At 40.1% G+C, this 18,389-nt stretch overlaps 1 protein-coding gene across 4 annotated transcripts in view; it reads left to right on the forward strand.

Moving 5' to 3' along the window:
- Positions 1 to 18,389, forward strand: part of SMPX (small muscle protein X-linked) — a 94,819-nt gene that overhangs the window by 12,741 nt on the left and 63,689 nt on the right. For all 4 annotated transcript variants that reach the window (XR_005009598.1, XM_036746097.1, XM_036746096.1 and 1 more), the window contains exon 3: positions 13,718 to 13,804. Coding sequence is in view for 3 of the 4 variants with exons in the window: in XM_036746097.1 (XP_036601992.1) it covers positions 13,718 to 13,804 (87 nt within the window). In the remaining variant the exon portion in view is untranslated. The remainder of the gene's footprint in view (positions 1 to 13,717; positions 13,805 to 18,389) is intronic.

Genomic DNA, 18,389 nt, shown 5'->3' on the forward strand with positions numbered 1-18,389 from the left:
GTTACTCTTGCAAGGTCACACAGATTATGTGTCAGAAGTGGGATCTGAACTCAGATCCTGTGCCAGAACCACTCATTTTTCTGCTGTACCATACCCTTGAGTAGCCGATGTCATTTGAGGGGTACTGAAAAAGTGTCATATTGAATTAAAATAACTAGCAATATCTAGCACCTTAAAGTTTGTCTTCCTGACTCCAAGTCCAGCATTCTATCCACTTTCTCAGCTAGCTGCCTAAAATAACTTAATGTAAAAAAAATTGCAAAGGAAAAGGAAATTTTGAAAAAAGACTCTTACTAATCATAAGGATTGAAAAGTTCATATCAGTGTGTGTTAACCCAAAGCATATACTTCGATTCTAACTGAGGTCCTGAGAATTAAGGATGGAGCTCACTCACTGGGGTGAACTTTGGTTGAAGGACTGTAGCTTGCCCCATACACTCTACATTTTTCTCTTTTCTGTCAGCTCTCATCTATCTTATCTGGATCAAGTCAATTTGACTAATCCGCACTAAACCAGTAGCCAGGTGTTAGAGGAATAGGGTTACTGCACCCTTCTTGGGTCCTAATAGAGCCAAAAGCCATCACAGTAGTGTCCAACATGGTCTTGCTTTCTTTCCAACTGGCTTCATCCACTCAGCGGACCTGTGTGGTGAGAAACTAGAGGTTGGTGATTCTCGGCCTACCTCTAGAGGAGGTGAGCCATGGCCCACCATTCATTCATCTCATCAACTTTCATAAGGGGAAAGCATTGAACCCCATAACAAAGTACCTTCTAGTCTGGATGAATACAACCCCAGCCAGTTAGTAGGATCACAAATCAAAAGGATTTCAGTCGATGGTCACCCAGGTTGGAGGATTTTGTTCCGTTGAGTTTCTGGTGGAGCTATGCTATTTCCTAGGACAAGATATCCAAAGGCAGGCTCTTCCAATGTTGACGTGAAAGGAGAGGAAATTAAGAAGACATCAGGATACGCTGGATCTGATATGTGCAATTAAAGAATTTGACATGACAGGTTGTGATGAAAGCTAGAACTGCTGACATCTAATCCTATCAACAATCTGCCTGGTAACAGCTCCCTAATGAGACTAAATGACATACAGCTCATTGGTGCCATCTCCCATGCTTTTTGCTTTTCACAAAGTGCTCCCTATCTTGGGAGCCATAATGGTCATTTCCATTTTTAAGCTCAATATTCTTTTTGGAGGGGGGAAGGCAAAGCAATTGGGGCTAAGTGATTTCCCCAAGGTCATATGGCTAGTAAGTGTCAAGTGTCTGAGGCCGGATTTGAACTCAGGTCCTCCTGACTCCGGGGCCAGTGCCACCTAGCTGTCCCAGATCAGTATTTAAAAAAAATCCCTTCCAAAATTGAACAGAGGATGACTTTTCCTTTTTGGTACAAGTTATAATCACAGTTTCCTTTGGCTGTTCCTAAATTCTTAAAAGCAACTGTAAGGATCTCTTCAAATTAGACATTCCATTCATGTATCATTCCTCACTCTGGGTTCAAAGGGCAAGCGTTAAAAAATGGCTCTTAATAGCTTAAAGGAAAGTAGAAAAAACTAGGTGCCAATGCACAGATATGCACTACTCTGTTATTTGGAGAATGCTTCCCATGCTATGAAGTGTAATGGATCCAGAAAGCTTTCATAAATATTATAGTTTTTATTGCCAGAATGTCTGGGGAGACAGGAAACAAGACTGTTTCAAAAAAGGGAAAAAAGAAGCACAGTGATTCGTTCTAAGTCCCATGGAGAACCAAGGCATCACAAACAGAAAAATCCAGGTCCTTTGAATCCCAGTTTTATTCTTCATTGATTAAATCATTGTGTTGAGATAAATCAAAGTCTTCCTCCTTCAAAGCTCTGAAAATTATTTTTTTAAAAATTCCTTAGTCCCCAATTTGTGGTCTCATGAAATTGAGAAAGACTTTCCATTAGTACCTTTACAGAGTGATATTAGCCAGTATTCAGACCCAACTCTGTAATGTTAGTGAGATTTGAAGATCTTCCTGGCTCATTAATAGGCCTCATGTGGAGCCCATTAAGGGAAGCTTGATTAGGGGAGGCTTGTTTGTAGGAAGGTCCCATACCTTTTGCTAGTTTCTAGTTAGGCATTGAGTCACGAGGGTTGTGTTGCCCTCTGGCTCTGAAAAAGGTATATATACTCTGAGGTGAAGTTTTGCTTTGGGGCTCACTCATGGGAAAAATGTTCTTGTGATTTGGCCAGATGAGACTCTGGGTTGCTGTTAAGGAACCCCCCCTTCCCAACTCCCCCACCCCTGCTTTGAAAACCCAGATGTTGGTGCTTCTCTTTCTGGTAACTATGTATGTATTTCCTTGGTCAGACAGTTAGAAGCCCTGTTTATTGGTCTTTGCTGTTTGTATTTTTCTCTGCTGCAATTTCTGCTTGTAATTTCTGTTTGTATTCTCTCTGAAGTTCAAGGTGCTGCCTATTCCTCTGAATTAAGTGAAAGATTGTTTAAGTATGTTTGTTGACCCCTTAAAAGTTGCTTCCCTTTAGAAAAGCAGATCAAAGAACGTGTGCTAGCAGCCCTTCTGTGTGCTGGTGTTATTGGCCTTGTACCTCCACAGCAGCTGCAAGTAGTGTTGCTGTTACAAATTTGGGCAAAATTGTGACATAAACAAACTTTTCTCCATTTTTAGCATTTTTGCTCTCCCAGTCTCTCAAAGTTCTCATGAGTCTGTTGGGAAGAAAAACAAATTATTCACATTGAGATATTAGCAGCCAAAAAAGTTATAGCTTCCAGTAGATTTATTTAAATATATATTTTTAAAAAAATGTCACAGAGAGGGCAATGTTTGATACAAAAAATATTTAATATCCTCACTTGTAAAATAAGGGTTTTGATGGGGAGGTATTAAATGTCACTTCACTATGATTCTCTGAATTTCTATTAGTTAACTTTAAACAACATTGAGAAAGATAGTTGTAGGTGAGGGAGATTTTTTTTTAAAAGCACCTGAATTTAGACCATGTGTTTACATATAACTATATGTACTAGTAGGTCTTCAAAGGGCTTCCTACATTATTTCATTCAGACCTTGCAATAACCCTGTACTAGGTCGTTACTATTATTACCCCAATATTACAAGTGAGGAAATTGAAGCTCACGAGGTTAAGTGACTTGCCCAGGGTCTCACAGCTATATGTGAGGCAGGATCTGAGCAGTTTCCTTCCCTTGGTCCTTCATTCCTTTGTTCCTTCCTTTTGATGTTTTAGCGTATATTCCTAAAGATATATTTTTACTTTTAATTTACAAAGATTTATTAAAAAAGTATCCTATTTTAAAAATAGCCTACCAAGAAAACTCCTATCTTTTCAGAATTTCTTTGAAGGAAGCTCCCATTGTGTTAGCAATAAATTATGAAACATCATCAGCTGTTAATGGAATGACAGAATGAGTCTGGTAAGAGAAGAGGATAACTTGGAGAGGCAGACTACCATACTGCAAAATGCAGTAATGTAGCGTTGCCCCCACTCCAAAAGTTCATTCACCACAGCTAGAGTTAGCAAAGGCTATATAGGAGGAATACCAATTTTGGCAGGGGCTTCTGAGAGGAGGTTGAAGATCTTTGAAAACTACAAAGATATCAGTGGAGAATGATCAAAAACCAAGTATGCAATGGAAGAAACCTTGAAAGTGGTATGTACTGGCCAGCTCCTGGAGGCAGAGAAGGAAGTGAAATGTAGAAGAGTGGGGAGGGAAGGGTGTGAGGGTGAGAGAAAGGGGGGTTATGGCAAGCAATGGCAGATAAGCACCAACAGTGTTCGATAGCAACACCCCAAATCCCACAGAGTTGGGAAAGAGACCTTATTCCATTTAATACAATGAAGGTTTCTGACTATGTAGGGGAGTAGTGCTTCTGGCATCATCAGTACCCAAAAGATGGGGCCAAATAGGAGGCCAAGCAGAGAGCAATACAAATAATTAAGAGAGTGGAGGAATTGGCTTACAAGGACTTCGTTTTTACTCCTGTCCATCTGTTGAGATCGATTGTAGGATCAGTTTCACATCAGATAGGTTGCCTATCGGGGAACTTAACCCAGTTTTGGCAGAGGACAAGCCTAGGGATCTAATTGATCTTTTCTGTCCCCAACTTCTAGGATGTAACTAGTAATATCTAGCTTGGAAAAGTGATGAGCAATGCCAGCTGAGGCAGCAGGGTCTTTTGAAATGTCTGGCAGATGTAACCACAGAAGAGGAAAAGGAAAAGGGGAGGAGAATGAGAATTTGTTTGATTGTATTCAGAAAAGAAAAATATTAGAGGCTGATTTCCTTTGTGTTTGTTCAGAACTGTTGCTATAATAATGAGTTTACATGGCTACAGAGGAGCTCCCTGGCCAGAGTTGTAACTATTTATATTCACTGATCTCAGCTTATTTTTTTTTGTTTTAGGGTGTTTTGTTTAGTTTTGAAAATTAGCTCATTATTCTGTATACCCCTTTGAAAGAGGTAAAATACCTCATGTCCTATTTACAGATGGAAAAATGAAGCCACCAAGAGAACTTTATTTGCTTGTGGTTACACAACAAGTTAATGGATATATGCACACACACATATACATTTATATATATATGCACAGCATAAATATAAAGTAAATAAATACAAATATATACGAAGAAGTTAAATACAAGATATTTTGGGAAGGAGGGCACTAGCAATTGAGAGGGGGAGGAGTGTCAGAGAGACTTCAGGGAGAAGGTGGTGCTTGATCTGGGTCTTGAAGAAAGACAGAGATTCAGTAAGATGGCAGTGAGGAGGATGTGCATTCCAGGGGGAAAGCCAGTACAAATGCATGGAGATGGGAGATGGAGTATGGTGTGTGATGAACAGAGAGAACACTTTGGCTGGGCTGCAAAAAATGGAAGGAAGAGTAATGCATAACAAGGTTGAAAAGGTAGTTTGAGGCCAAGTTGTGAAGGGCTTTAAAAACTTATCAGAGGAATAGGGGAGTGACACAGTCAGAGCTATACATAAGGAAAATCAGTCTGACAGCATTATAGGACATAGGCTGAAGTGGGGGGAAACTTAAGGCAAGGAGACCAATTGGGTTCAGTTCAGTTGTTTTTCAGTCACGTCTGATTCTTTGTTATGCCTTTTGGGGTTTTCTTGGTAAAGATACAGGAGTGGCTTGCCACTTCCTTCTCTGGCTCATTTCAGGAAATGGAAGCAAACAGGGTTAAGTGACTTGCCCAGGGTCACACAGCTGGTAAGTGTCTGAGGCTGGATTTGAACTCAGGAAGATAAGTCTTCCTGACTCCAAGCCAGTACTCTATCCATTGTACTACCTAGCTGCCCATACCAATTAGAAGGCCATTGGAATAGCATATGCAAGATGTGGCAAGGGCCTGAACTAAGGTGGTAGAGAAAGGAGTCAGATTTGAGAGATATTGTGGAGGTAGAAACAACAAGATTGGGCAACCTACTGAATATGTGGGATGAGAGAGATGAAAATTGGAGAAAATATCAAGGTTCCAAACCTGAGAGTCTGGAAGAATGGTGGTGCCTTTGACAGAAATGGAGACGTTTGGAAGTGGGATGTGTGTGGGGAAAAAATGATGAGTTCAGTTCTGGACATGTTACGTTGGAGAAGTCTCCAGGACATCTAGTTTGAAGCAAATGTTTAGTAGGTAAGTGACGATGCTGGATTGAAGCTCAGGGGAGAGAGTAGGACTGTGTTGTGTTTGTGTCTACACACATATGCATACATACACATACATATATGCACGTATATGTCTATATGGCTACATAGATAATATATGGCCACATAATATGTATGTATCTGTGTGTATGTACACACATATATCTCCTTAGCACGGATGTGATAACTAAACCTATAGTAACTGGTGGGATCACCACCTGAGAAGACATAGACAAAACAGGGAACGTAGGACAGAACCTTTAGGAATGCCTGCAATTGTGGAGTGTGATATGGATGATGAACTAGTAAAGAAGACTGAGAAACACAAGTCAGACAGGTAGGAGAACCAGGAGAGAGTAGTATCATGAAAACCCAGAGCGGGGGTGGGGAACCTATGGCCTCAAGGGCACAGGGTCCCCACCCCTGACCTATAGAGTATCCATCAGGAGTAGGTGGCTGAAAAGTCTCAAATTCAGCGGAGAGGAAGGATACAAGCATTTATTAAACACTTACTGTGTGTTAGGCATTGTGCAAAGAACTTTACAAATATCTCAGTTCACTCTCACAAGAACCCTGAGTGCTAGGTGGTAATATCACTCCCATTTTTTACAATTTAGGAAATGGAGACCCGAGGGGTTAAGTGACTTGCCCAGGGCCACACAGCTAATATCTGAAGCTATCTTTGAACTGGGGTCTTCCGGGTTCTAGGCCCGGCACTCTAATGTACTGTGTCACTTAGCTGCCTTAGATAGGTCTAGAAGAATGAGAGCCAAAATAAAGTACACATGATCTGGCAATTAAGAGACCAACTGACAACTTTTGAGAGCAGTTTCAGTTGAATTATGAGCCCCAAAGCCAGATTACAAAGGGCTGGAAAATGAGGAAGAGGAGAGGAAATGAAGGAAGTGAGTAGACAGTGAATTCTTTTCTAGGAATTTGACTGAGAAAGTTAGCAGGAATACAAGATAATAGCTTGAGGCGATGGTAAAGTCTAGTTATCTGAAAACTTATGGCTTGTAACTCCTTTACTGTATATCATGTTATCTAAATAGCTGAATTCTGGAACTTTTAATTCTGCCTTTAGCAGTACAGTTTTATGCACTTATTTTGAAGATCCTTCTCAAAATAAATTTCTGTATAAAAAATTTGGATGTGGGAGGGGTCTTCAAAGTCATCTAATATATATTATATTTATATATGTTATGATGGCAAGGTATACACACATATATACATACATTCTATCTATCTATCTCTCTCTCTCTCTCTCTCTCTCTCTCTATCTATCTATCTATCTATCTATCTATCTATTTGTCCCCCTAGTCATACAGATAAGAAAACTGAGACCAAGAGAGGTGAGGTGAAGTGCCCGAAGCGAGTTCCTGGCAGAGATGGAACTCTCACACAGATCTTCTGATTCCCAATTCAATTCAAGGTTCATATTTCCACTGTCTCAAACTTTCTCTCACATGTGATGAGGTAGAAGTGTGAGAAGCCAGTTTACATGTGGGGATAGTGCTTCCCCCTCTAACCCCAAGTCAGTCTTATGGCACATGAAATCCTATGGAAATGGGTCCATATTGTTTCATTGAGTATGTGGCACTGGAAACTTCTTTTATTTATCTGTACCCTGTGACTCAGGACCTGCAGGAGGTTCTAGGCTCACATGGACCCTGGCCCGTCTTGAGAGGACACTAAAGCCAAAAAGCACGGCTGTGGCCTGGATAGAAATGGGGAAATCTCTAAAGCAAAGATTAGGCATTGATCATGAATAGGGTAAATTAGACAGTCATTTAAACATTTATGAAGTGCCTTCTATGTGCCAGGTGCTATGGTACATCCTGGGGATACAAATGTGAGAAAAAAGACAGTCTTTGACTTTATTGGGCAAAGATAACATGCAAAAGGAAGTAGAAAAGTGGGGGGGGGCTCCTCAAATTTGGTCAATAGGGTATCTTTCCACAAAGATATCAGGTGTAGGAAAGTGTAAAACAAAAATTCCACCACGGAAAATACAAGGTTAAAAAGACTCAGGGATAAAGAACAACATAAGAAACAGAAAACATTCTTTTTTTTCCTGTCTCCCTGGCCCAGAAAGGTAAAGACTTTTTGTGTAACCTCTCAATAGATTATTTCCCATCCCCCTCAGACCTGTGCTATGGAACCCATAGCTATTATCATGGGGGGCTGGCAAGGTCTAGATATCCTGACCAGCCGGCATTATTTTCTCTAGCTCTCCAGATACAGGGCAATCCTGGCAATGATCCTTCTCTCCTCTGAGAAGTGTGCTGTTATGGAAAATTTCTTCTCTCTGGTCAACTGACACCTGAACAATGAAGTCAGGAATTCTCACCTCACAAGATAACTGTCAAGGCTGGAATGAATTCCATTTATCTTGTTTGCTATTTGCTGACCTAGACTCAGAAAAGGAAATGAAAGATAGGAAAAGCATCTGGGAATTGAATGTTCTAGAAACTTCCATCTAAGCCAACTCTGGGCATGTTCATACCTCTTATTGAATGCGCTTCTGTTTTAAGTCACCATCATTTCTTCAGTTGGTGGTGGTGGTGGAGGAGGAGGAGGGAAGAAATATCCTCTCCCCATCCCACTGCTGAAACGCTAAGAAATAGATGTCAATCATTGAGGCAAGAGCAATCCATGATTGCTAAAAAAAAAAAAAGTTTTCCATAACATAAATGTGGGGATTTGTAAGTACTATGATGACATATTTAGAGGCAGGAAAGACCTTAGAGGTCATTTTGTCTGACTGCCCCTCCCCCCACTCTGACTCCCGTTTTATAGCCCATAGATATTAAATGATTTGCCCAAGGTCAATGACAGAGCTGGAATTTGAACCCAGGTCTTTTCATTACACATCCATCATGCTTTCCAATGCTGCCTCCTCTTTTAGTCAACATAAAACTTGAAGGCATTCTTGTTCGGTGTTGGTGAACATCAGGTTTTCAGTTACTTATGCAGTCTAGATTAAAAACCACAGCAGGTTGTTTATTCCACTTTTTTATGAGTACAAATAAACACTGCCCTCAGGATGGTGAACACATATTTTAAAAATTACAATAATACCTGCAGTTTCTTCTTTTAGGTACCCTTGCCTGTGTTTATAAAATGAGAGCTGCGGATGTCAAGCATTTCCCACCATGATTTATATATAGTGTTCACAACAATGAATTCTGTATTCTTAAGGAAATCAACTGTTTTCAAGAACCTTCAAATACAAATAATTGCTGTGTAACCTACAAACCATTCTTATCTGTTCAGTAAGGCAAATCTCCTAAGGGCCTCTACTAGGTAAGACTTCATAAGCTGAGTGTGTCTAAAATGTACTTGAGTGTAATAAAACTGCAATCATTGCAGAAGAAAACACAATGCATAGTTTTGTACATGACAGCCTTTCCCAAAAGCATGACTTAGTTAACTTTGGTCATATGGGTCCTAATTCTGTTTATATGAAAAATTCAACTTTTACTTGATGTATCAAGTATTCACATTTAATTTTGCATTATTGAAGAACATACGTCATAAAATTTTAGAGTTAAATGGGCCTAATTGATAATTTATTCCAACTGATGAGTAAAATAAAGCGCAGAGAGGTTGAATTGCTTCCTTAATGTTCTATCGCAAATCCAGGACTAGATCCCAGATATCCCGGCTCTAGTATGTTTTCCCACTACTATATGCTGCCTATTTAGATTTTTTTTTGTCCTTTTGATCTTTTGATATTCATGGTCTCTTTCATGTGGTCACTCCCTCTACTGGTGCAGATAGCAATCCATTTATGTCTTCTCATTCTTTGAAATTCTTGTCCATATTTTTTCAGAAGGGGCAGCTAGGTGGCACAGCAGATAGTGCTTGAAATGGCTTGAAGTCAAGAAGACTCATCTTCCTTAGTTCGAATTGGGCCCCAGACACTTACTAGCTGTGTGACCCTGGTTAAGTCACTTAACTGTTTGCCTCAGTTCTTCATCTGTAAAATGAGCTGGAGAAGGAAATGGCAAACACTCTAGTATCTTTGTCAAGAAGACCTCAAAGGGGGTCATGAAGAGTCAGACACAACTCAACCACAACAACAATTTTTTTCCCCAGAAATCCTCCAGTCTCTTCAACATGCCAGTGGTATTCCTCTAGGTCTTTTGATATTTCATGTGTAGCAATGAAACACTTGTCTTATTTGTGCCTCATTCCCTCCTTTTCTTAAGAACTGAGCTGCCTTCTTTTTCAATTATCCATGCCCTTGAGGATGCTTTTTATGACCTTTTTGCATACAAGTCATCATTAACGACCAGCTGTCACTTACTTACACCTACCATACATCTTTCTGTTGCTCTAAAGGATACTTGTGATTTTGATTATTCTGAGATCATATTGGTCCATGATTCACATCTATACAGAATCACCAAGAAAACATTTTGGTTAAATAAATTCGAATTAGCCATAATGAGAAGTTTGGAACTATTAACAATGGTGCACGATTTCCCAAATGTGCTATGTTCTGCTCTTCTTATCCAGTGCTGGCCCAACTTCATTGTCTATCTTGAGTGTCTATAACCAAGATTTATGTGCTAATGTACTGTCAATGGGCTGCCCATCCAATTACGTCTTAACTTGGGCACTATGCATCACAGGTGGCAAAGTAGCTATGGGCCTCGAGTAAGGAAGATCTGAGTTCAAATCTGCCATCAGGCACTTACTAGCTGTGTGACTCTGGCTGTGTGACCCATACCTCTGCAGCTTCAGTTTCCTTGTCTTTAAATTGGGGATTATATTAACAATCTCCCAAGGTTGTTTTGTGGATAAAATTAGAATGTTTGTGAAGTGCTTTGCAAATCTCAGAGCTTATGTAAAGACTAGCTATTGTATCTATTCTTCATCCACTTAGTTTATCTGACTGATCTCTTTTCAGTAGCCATGGGTCTCATTGAGGCAGTTCTATAATGTTCCTGGACTTGATGCAAGCAATTTGCATTGATACCGACAGGAACATCTGGAGAACATTGTTTATTAAATGGATCCCTCTTCCATTTTGACCCTGTCTAGGATGTTCTCCAAGACACTGGAAATCACCTTTGGTTTTGTACCTTGATTGATCTTCTGTGCAGGGACTATGAGAAGAGACACGGACAAAAACCACATAGTACTGATGGCTTACAGTTTGCACTATTGGAGGGTGTACTTTGTATTGTCAAAAACATTGAACTATCAGTTCATTCGTAGTTTGGGAAAAGAGGTAAAACTCTCAAAAATTTGTTTCAGAAAGTATCATTAGCATTCCTAGAAGTGACATTCTAGGTCCTTGTAATATTGATACATTTTGAAGATCTTCCCCGCCCCTTAATAGGCCTGTGTGACCTGTTTTGTACCTGAGTCACATGAGCCTGGGTCATGAGGGTTGCGATACCCTCTGGCCCTGAAGAAAGGTATATACACTCTGAGGTTAGCATTTTGCTTTGGGGCTCACTCATGGGAAGAGTGTTCTTGTGACGTAGCCAGATGAGACTCTGTGTATCTGTTAAAGAGCCCCCTGGCTTTGAAAACTCAGATGCTAGTGCATCTCTCTCTGGTAACTATGTATGTATTGCTTTTAGTCAGACAGTTGGAAGCCCTATCTGTTGGTCTTTGCTCTTTGTATTTGCTCTGTTTACACAATTTCTGCTTATAATTTCTGTTTGTATTTTCTCTGAAGTTCAAGTGCTGAATCTTCCCCTGAACGAAGTGAATGATGTATATATGTTTGATTAAAGTAAGATTGTTGAGCCCTTTTAAGTTGCTTTCCTTCAGAAAAGCAGATCAAAGAACGTGTGCTAGCAGCCCTCCTGTGTGCTGGTGTTATTGGTCTTACACCTCCATAGCAGCTGCAAGTAACATTATTGTTACAGTCCTTTAAATACCTCATTGATTCATTCATCGATCTTTCAACTGTATATCCTTTATCTTCTCATCTAATGAGTTTAAACCTTAAAAATTCTATCCAAGAGCTCTTTAGTCAGTTTTCTGGGGTGTGTGTTAGAGTATACACTCTGTGAAATTAAACTATATATTCTAATATAATCATCTAATACTTACCATAAGTGTTAGGAAATTTTCTTTACTCTATGCTCAGGAAACAATCTTTACATATACCATTGAAGTGAAATCATAAGCCAACCAAACCAATGACCATTTACACTGAAATATTATATTTCATTCTATTATACATATTCAAATGTTTTTTTTAAAGTACTGGGCTTCTCCCATTCCTTTCCCCTATCTTAAGGCTAAGAGGGTCAGGCTTGAGAAGCTCTAAGTCCCCTCTTAGGTAACTGGGTGGTGCAGTGGAAAGAACCCTGGGCCTGGAGTCAGGAGACTCTTCTTTATTAGTTCAAAGCTGGCCTCAGACACTTACTAGCTCTGTGACCTTGGACATGTCACTTTGCCTCAGTGTCCTCATCTGCAAAATGAGCTGGAGAAGGAAATGGCAAATCACTCTAGCATCTTTGCCAAGAAAACCCCAAATGAGGTCACACAGAGACTGGGACACAACTGAAAAATGACTGCACAACAGAAGTTCTCATTCAGCTTTAAATCCCATGACCCTACGACATATAAAGACCTTTTTACTTTGCCTTTCAAATATTTCATTTACTTGAGAAACAGAAAATGGAGTAGCGCATAGAATATTATACCCGGAGTTCTAAGATCATAGATTGGGAGGCGAAAGAGTCCTTATAGGCCATCAAGTCCCAGTGTCTCACTTTACAGAGAAGGAAACTGAGACACAGAGAGGTTAGAAGAATTGAGTTCAAATATTTTCTCGGATACTAGCTGGGTGCCCATTAGCAAATAAATAGCTTAACCTCTCTGCAATTCATTTTCCCTGTCTGTAAAATGGGGATGATAGTATTCACTTAAAAGAGCTATTGTGAGGCTCGGATGAAATAATATTTCCTTCGAATACAAACTATTAGATTTTAATGGAGGCCCACTAGGTCTTGCCATCTGCCCTGCCACTGGGTCCTAAGGTCCTTTAGGACCCTATTATTTGCTCTGCCACTATAACTTCTAGACCCTGACATAGGACTTGTTGATGAGCTTGTAGGATTACTAAGCTTGACCTTCCACCCCACACTGAACTCTTAGTCCTTTTGGGCCTTTCCATCTGTCCTGCACCTGCATTCCCTTATCTTTGCCAGCTCTGCCTATTAGAATGTGAGCTTCTTGAGAACAAGGTCTGTCTCGCTTTTTCCTCTTTGTATTCCAAGGGCTTAGTACAGTGCTTGGCACATCCTCAGCCTTCAATAAATGCTTTGTCATCCATTCGCTCATGAGTGCCTCTATAAAACTCATAGTGTCTTAGCATTCTTCCTAAGGAGTTTTAAAATTTAGGATGCTTAAGTTTAATATCACAATCCTGGCATGTTGTTGATTAGGATAATTACTATATTAAATCATCTGAATGGTTTTTGGGAGCCTTGATTCCCCAGTCTGCTGCCCTTCTCAGTCACTGCCACAAATGACTACATAATGGGGAGTAAAGACTCATTTATATGCTGGTAATGTCTGTGAACTTTTATGGAACGAGGATGTGGAGAGAGAGACTATCTAGCCTAGCTAAATCTGCCTTACACTGCAGATAAAAGTCTTGGGCAAATGTGGAGGGATGGAAGAGATTCGAATCAGGCTACAGAGAATGCTTGCCTCTCTGTGCTTAGGAGTATGCATTCCCATCATGGATAGAAGAGAGAACAAGAAGAGGGAGCTATGTATTGCAAGAAACGACAACCATTATTGTGTTTGGTTCATACTCTGTAATCCTGAAGGGTAGAACCACTGGGTAGTGATGGGGTTGGCTATAAATAGCTTTGGACTGACATGCTGGTAGTTGTGTTATAACAAACACACGAAGGTGTCATCCTTCCTTTGAAAATTCAATATCTGTGTACGTTCTCCCCAGGCCCCTCCTCTCTCTAGCAGTTAGCTGTGCAGTAAGATGTCTTTCCGGGAGTTCACTGCAGGCTCATTATTTTCCTGGGGCCAATCTCTCAATGTTTTTCTCTCCTAGGCAAATATCAACATACCCATGGGAGCCTTTCGGCCAGGAGCAGGACAGCCTCCCAAAAGAAAAGAATTCACTCCTGAAACAGATGAGGTAAGAGAGTGTGAAGAGCATGGGCTGAGCTGCTTTTTGGGAGCTCCATCTCTTCCCACTAGAGGGGAGCAGAGCCCAGGAGCTTGGCTATCAGCAACTCCTTCTGGGCCTGGGAGTGAATGACTGTCTGAGAGAACAATCTAATCTGGAGATAGCTCCTCCACCTAACACCGCGATATATTCAGTGGAATGGCTTTTTTCCAGTACCCAGCTTAATTAGTTTTGAGCCAATTTTCCCTTGCAATTGTATTTCAATGCTGAGTTCAATGCTTTGTATGACAAAAGGATTCCTTAAATATTTGTGGATTGATTTGTGGGCCGATTCATTGGGGTGGGGGGAGGGTGAGGAGAGAGCCTGGAGGTTCATTTTCTCTTCTATAATTACATCCAATCAATTTGCTGCCTTTGCTCCTGCTTGGAGGTTTGAATCTGTCTGAGTGGACTTAGGGCATCTAAGTTGAGTGGGTGGGAATGCGTGTAGGAAGCAAACAAAATTGTGTAGGAGCATTAAACAAACAAACAAAAAAATTAAGCGTATTAAGTAAAAAAATTCCTTTCCGAAGCAACAACAGTAACATGTTTGCAAGGAGCTCTCCCAGATAATCCTCCCTGAGCCTTTCCCCATCCTTCCTCTTCTTCACCAAGAAATTGCTCAGTTAAAATGGAGGTCAAATTGTAAAGGCTAATGATGAATAAGATGAAGGTTCTTTGTTTCCTTTAAAATGCTTATTTCTTTCCCTCTGTGTAACATTCCTGATAAAATTGGGAGAGTTTGTCTTTAAAGAAATAATAATTTAAAAATTTTAGGAGTATTTACTACCATAAGGCAAAGGAAATGGAATCTAATGGGGCCCACAGGGCAGAGCAGATAGGTATTAAAACTTTTTTAAAGGTTATTTTAACTCCTGGACCAAGTGGTTTGATGTCGAACACCAAATACCAAATCTGTGGTTTCTAATAAAACTTTATTCGCTGTGTTCAGTCTTCTCCCTATGAACATTCTTGAAGTGGCTTTAAGTTCTTATGCCAAAGAGAAATAAGCAATTTAGAATAAGCAGTTGGAGGATTTTATTTCCATGGCCGGAGGCCCACCCCTTTCCATCTCCTCCATTTCCAGGCCCAAAGTTCCCAATGGTAACTAAACATTTGAACTGGTGTAGATAGATAGGTAGATAGATGGATGGATAGCTAGGTCACTTATTAAATACTTACTATGTGCCATGGACTGTGTCAGGTGCTGCGGAAATAAAAATAAAGAATTTACATTCTCAAAGAGTTTACATTCTAATAGGGAAGACAAAACCTAAAGAGTAGCTGGAAAGGGGGAAAGGGAGGAGGGGGCTCATGTCAGGACTAGTATGGAATATCTCAGCCTAATCTGCCTTTGTGAATATATTTGTCCCTCTAATCTACAGCATTGACTGTCATTACTGTGGCCTTCTGACCTCAGGTCATGAGACCAGGGTACCGAAGCCTCCTCCTAGCTCACATGTGTGATCACTCTAGTTGCTTGGGGAAGTGTGAAACTCAAAAGTCTTCCACTAGGTGACTTGGAGAGTCAAGACAACATAATTTTCAGGGGTAGGTGGGATAGTTTCCTCCCTTCTAGAGATCTAGAAGAGAGGAAGGTTAATTTTCTTTTTTTTAATTAGATTTTTTATTTTTAGTTTACAACACTTAGTTTTACATGTTCTTCAGTTTGAAATTTTCTTCCCTTCCCTCCCCTCCCCTGCCCCCCAAGACGGCATGTAGTCTGATATGGATTCTACATAGACCTTCGCATTAAACTTATTTACACAATAGTCAAGTTGTAAAGAATTATGACCAATGGAATGAATCATGAGAGAGAAGAAACAAAACCAAAAAAAAGGAGGGCAGAAAGGAGAGCAAATAGTCTGCCTCAATCTGCTTTCAGATTCCACAGTTCTTTCTCTGGATGTAGCTAGCTTTTCCATCATGAGTCCTTTGGAGTTGTCTTTGAGCCTTGTATTGCTGAGGAGAGGCAAGTCTATCAAAGTTAGTCATCATAGAATCGATATGTCCTTGGTTGTGTATGATGTTTTCCTGGTTCTGCTCCTCTCACTCAGCATCAGATCAAGTAGGTTTTTCCAGGTTATTATGGAGTCCCTATCTTCCCCATTTCTTATAGCACAATAGTATTCCATTACATTCATATACCACAACTTGTTCAGCCATTCCTCAATTGATGGTCATCCCCTTGATTTCCAGTTCTTTGCCACCACAAAAAGAGCAGCTATAAATATTTTTGTTACATACAGGTCCCTTTCCCACTTGTGTGATCTCTTTGGGATACAGCCCTAGAAGTGGTATTGCTGGGTCAAAGGGTATGACCATTTTTTAAAAAATAATTATTTATTTAGTTAATATTTTTAGTTTTCAGCATTAATTTTCACAAGAGTTTGAATTACAAATTTTCTCCTCATTTCTATCCTCCCCCCCACTCCAAGATGGCATATATTCTGATTTCCCCGTTTCCCAATCAACCCTCCCTTCTGTCACCCCACTCCTCCCCATCCCCTTTTCCCTTACTTTCTTGTAGGGCAAGATAGATTTTTATGCCCTATTGCCTGTATATCTTACTTCCTAGTTGCATGCAAAAACTTTTTTTTTGAACATCTGCTTTGAGTTCCAAATTCTCTCTCCTCTTTCCTCCCTACCCACCCTCCCTAAGAAGGCAAGCAATTCAACATAGGCCACATGTGTATCATTATGCAAAACGCTTCCACAATACTCATGTTGTGAAAGACTATATTTTGCTCCTTCCCATCCTATTTCCCTTTCTTCAATTTTCTCCCTTGACCCTGTCCCTTTTAAAAAGTGTTTGCTTTTGATTACCTCCTCCCCCTATCTGCCCTCCCTTCTATAGTCCCCCTTTTTTATCTCCTTCCTCCTTCTTTCCTGTGGGGTAACATACCCAATTAAGTGTGTATGTTATTCCCTCCTCAGGTCAAATCTGATGAGAGCAAGTTTCGCTCATTCCCCCTCACCTGCCCACTCTCCCCTCCCAACAGAACTGCGTTTTCTTGCCACTTTTATGTGAGATAATTTACTCCATTCTCTCTCTCTCTTTCTCCCTCTCTCAATATATTCCTTTCTCATCCCTTAATTTGATTTGTTTTTAGATATCATCCCTTCATATTCAACTCACCCTGTGCACTCAGTCTATCTATCTATCTATCTATCTATCTATCTATCTATCTATCTATCTAGATATATATAGGTATATATATTCCCTTCAGCTACTCTAATACTGAGGTCTCATGAATTACACACATCATCTTTCCATGTAGGAATGTAAACAAAACAGTTCAACTTCAGTAAGTCCCTTATGATTTCTCTTTCTTGATTACCTTTTCATGCTTCTCTTAATTCTTGTGTTTGAAGGTCAAATTTTCTATTCAGCTCTGGTCTTTTCACTGGGAAAGCTTGAAAGTCCTCTATTTTATTGAAAATCCATATTTTGTCTTGGAGCATGATACTCAGTTTTGCTGGGTAGGTGATTCTTGGTTTTAATCCTAGCTCCATTGACCTCCAGAATATTGAATTCCAAGCCCTTTGATCCCTTAATGTAGAAGCTGCTAGATCTTGTGTTATCCTGATTGTGTTTCCACAATACATAAATTGTTTCTTTCTGGCTGCTTGCAGTATTTTCTCCTTGATCTGGGAGCTCTGGAATTTAGTGACAATATTCCTAGGAGTTTTCTTTTGGGGATCTTTTTAGGAGGTGATCAGTGGATTCTTTCAATTTTTATTTTACCCTCTGGCCCTAGAATATCAGGGCAGTTCTCCTTGATAATTTCTTGAAAGATGATATCTAGGCTTTTTTTTTTGATCATGGCTCTGTTCACAACTCCACCAACAATGTATTAATGTTCCAATTTTCCCACATCCTCTCTAGCATTTATCATGGAAGGTTAATTTTCAATGGCAAATTTTGGTTGCCTTAACCTTAATTAAATCCTTCCATAAAATAGTCATCATTGTCATTGTATATGAGATGAACTAGGACAATTTTTCATGGGAATAGACTGGTTCACCTTCTAACTTAACTTTGAAGATGAGAGGCTGATCAGAAAAAGTTAGTTACTTGTAAGAATAAGAAGAAACTAGCCTGAGGTGAAGAGTATAGCAAAAAGAATAAATACTGGAGCATCAGTTTAAAAGGTGGTTCAGTGGGGTGTGACAGACTTGGTTTTCTTGGTATTCTTTCATTCAATCCCTTGACTAAAAATTCCAAGAATGGCAAGTAGGATTATGCCACACCAGGGCATTGCCCAGCTTGGGAACAGTTGGACCTCAGCTGAAAGTCTTTTCTTGCTCATTTATTTATGAGCAATTTTATGGGCATATGGTGATATTACTCCAGACTCCCGTTAGGTAGTCATGGCAATAACTTTCTCCTGGGCTTCATTCTTGAAGCCTTTGTTGGCCTGACAACTCTAGGGACCTACACGAAGGGATCTCAGGCACTAGAAACAGCACATTGGCACTACACATTCATAGTGAGTGCTCTCTACTCACTCTGCTTCCCTTCCTTTCTTTTTAAAGCCACATTGAGAGAAGG

Source organism: Trichosurus vulpecula, chromosome 2 (genome assembly GCF_011100635.1).
Source record: "Trichosurus vulpecula isolate mTriVul1 chromosome 2, mTriVul1.pri, whole genome shotgun sequence".
Classification (NCBI taxonomy): domain Eukaryota; kingdom Metazoa; phylum Chordata; class Mammalia; order Diprotodontia; family Phalangeridae; genus Trichosurus; species Trichosurus vulpecula.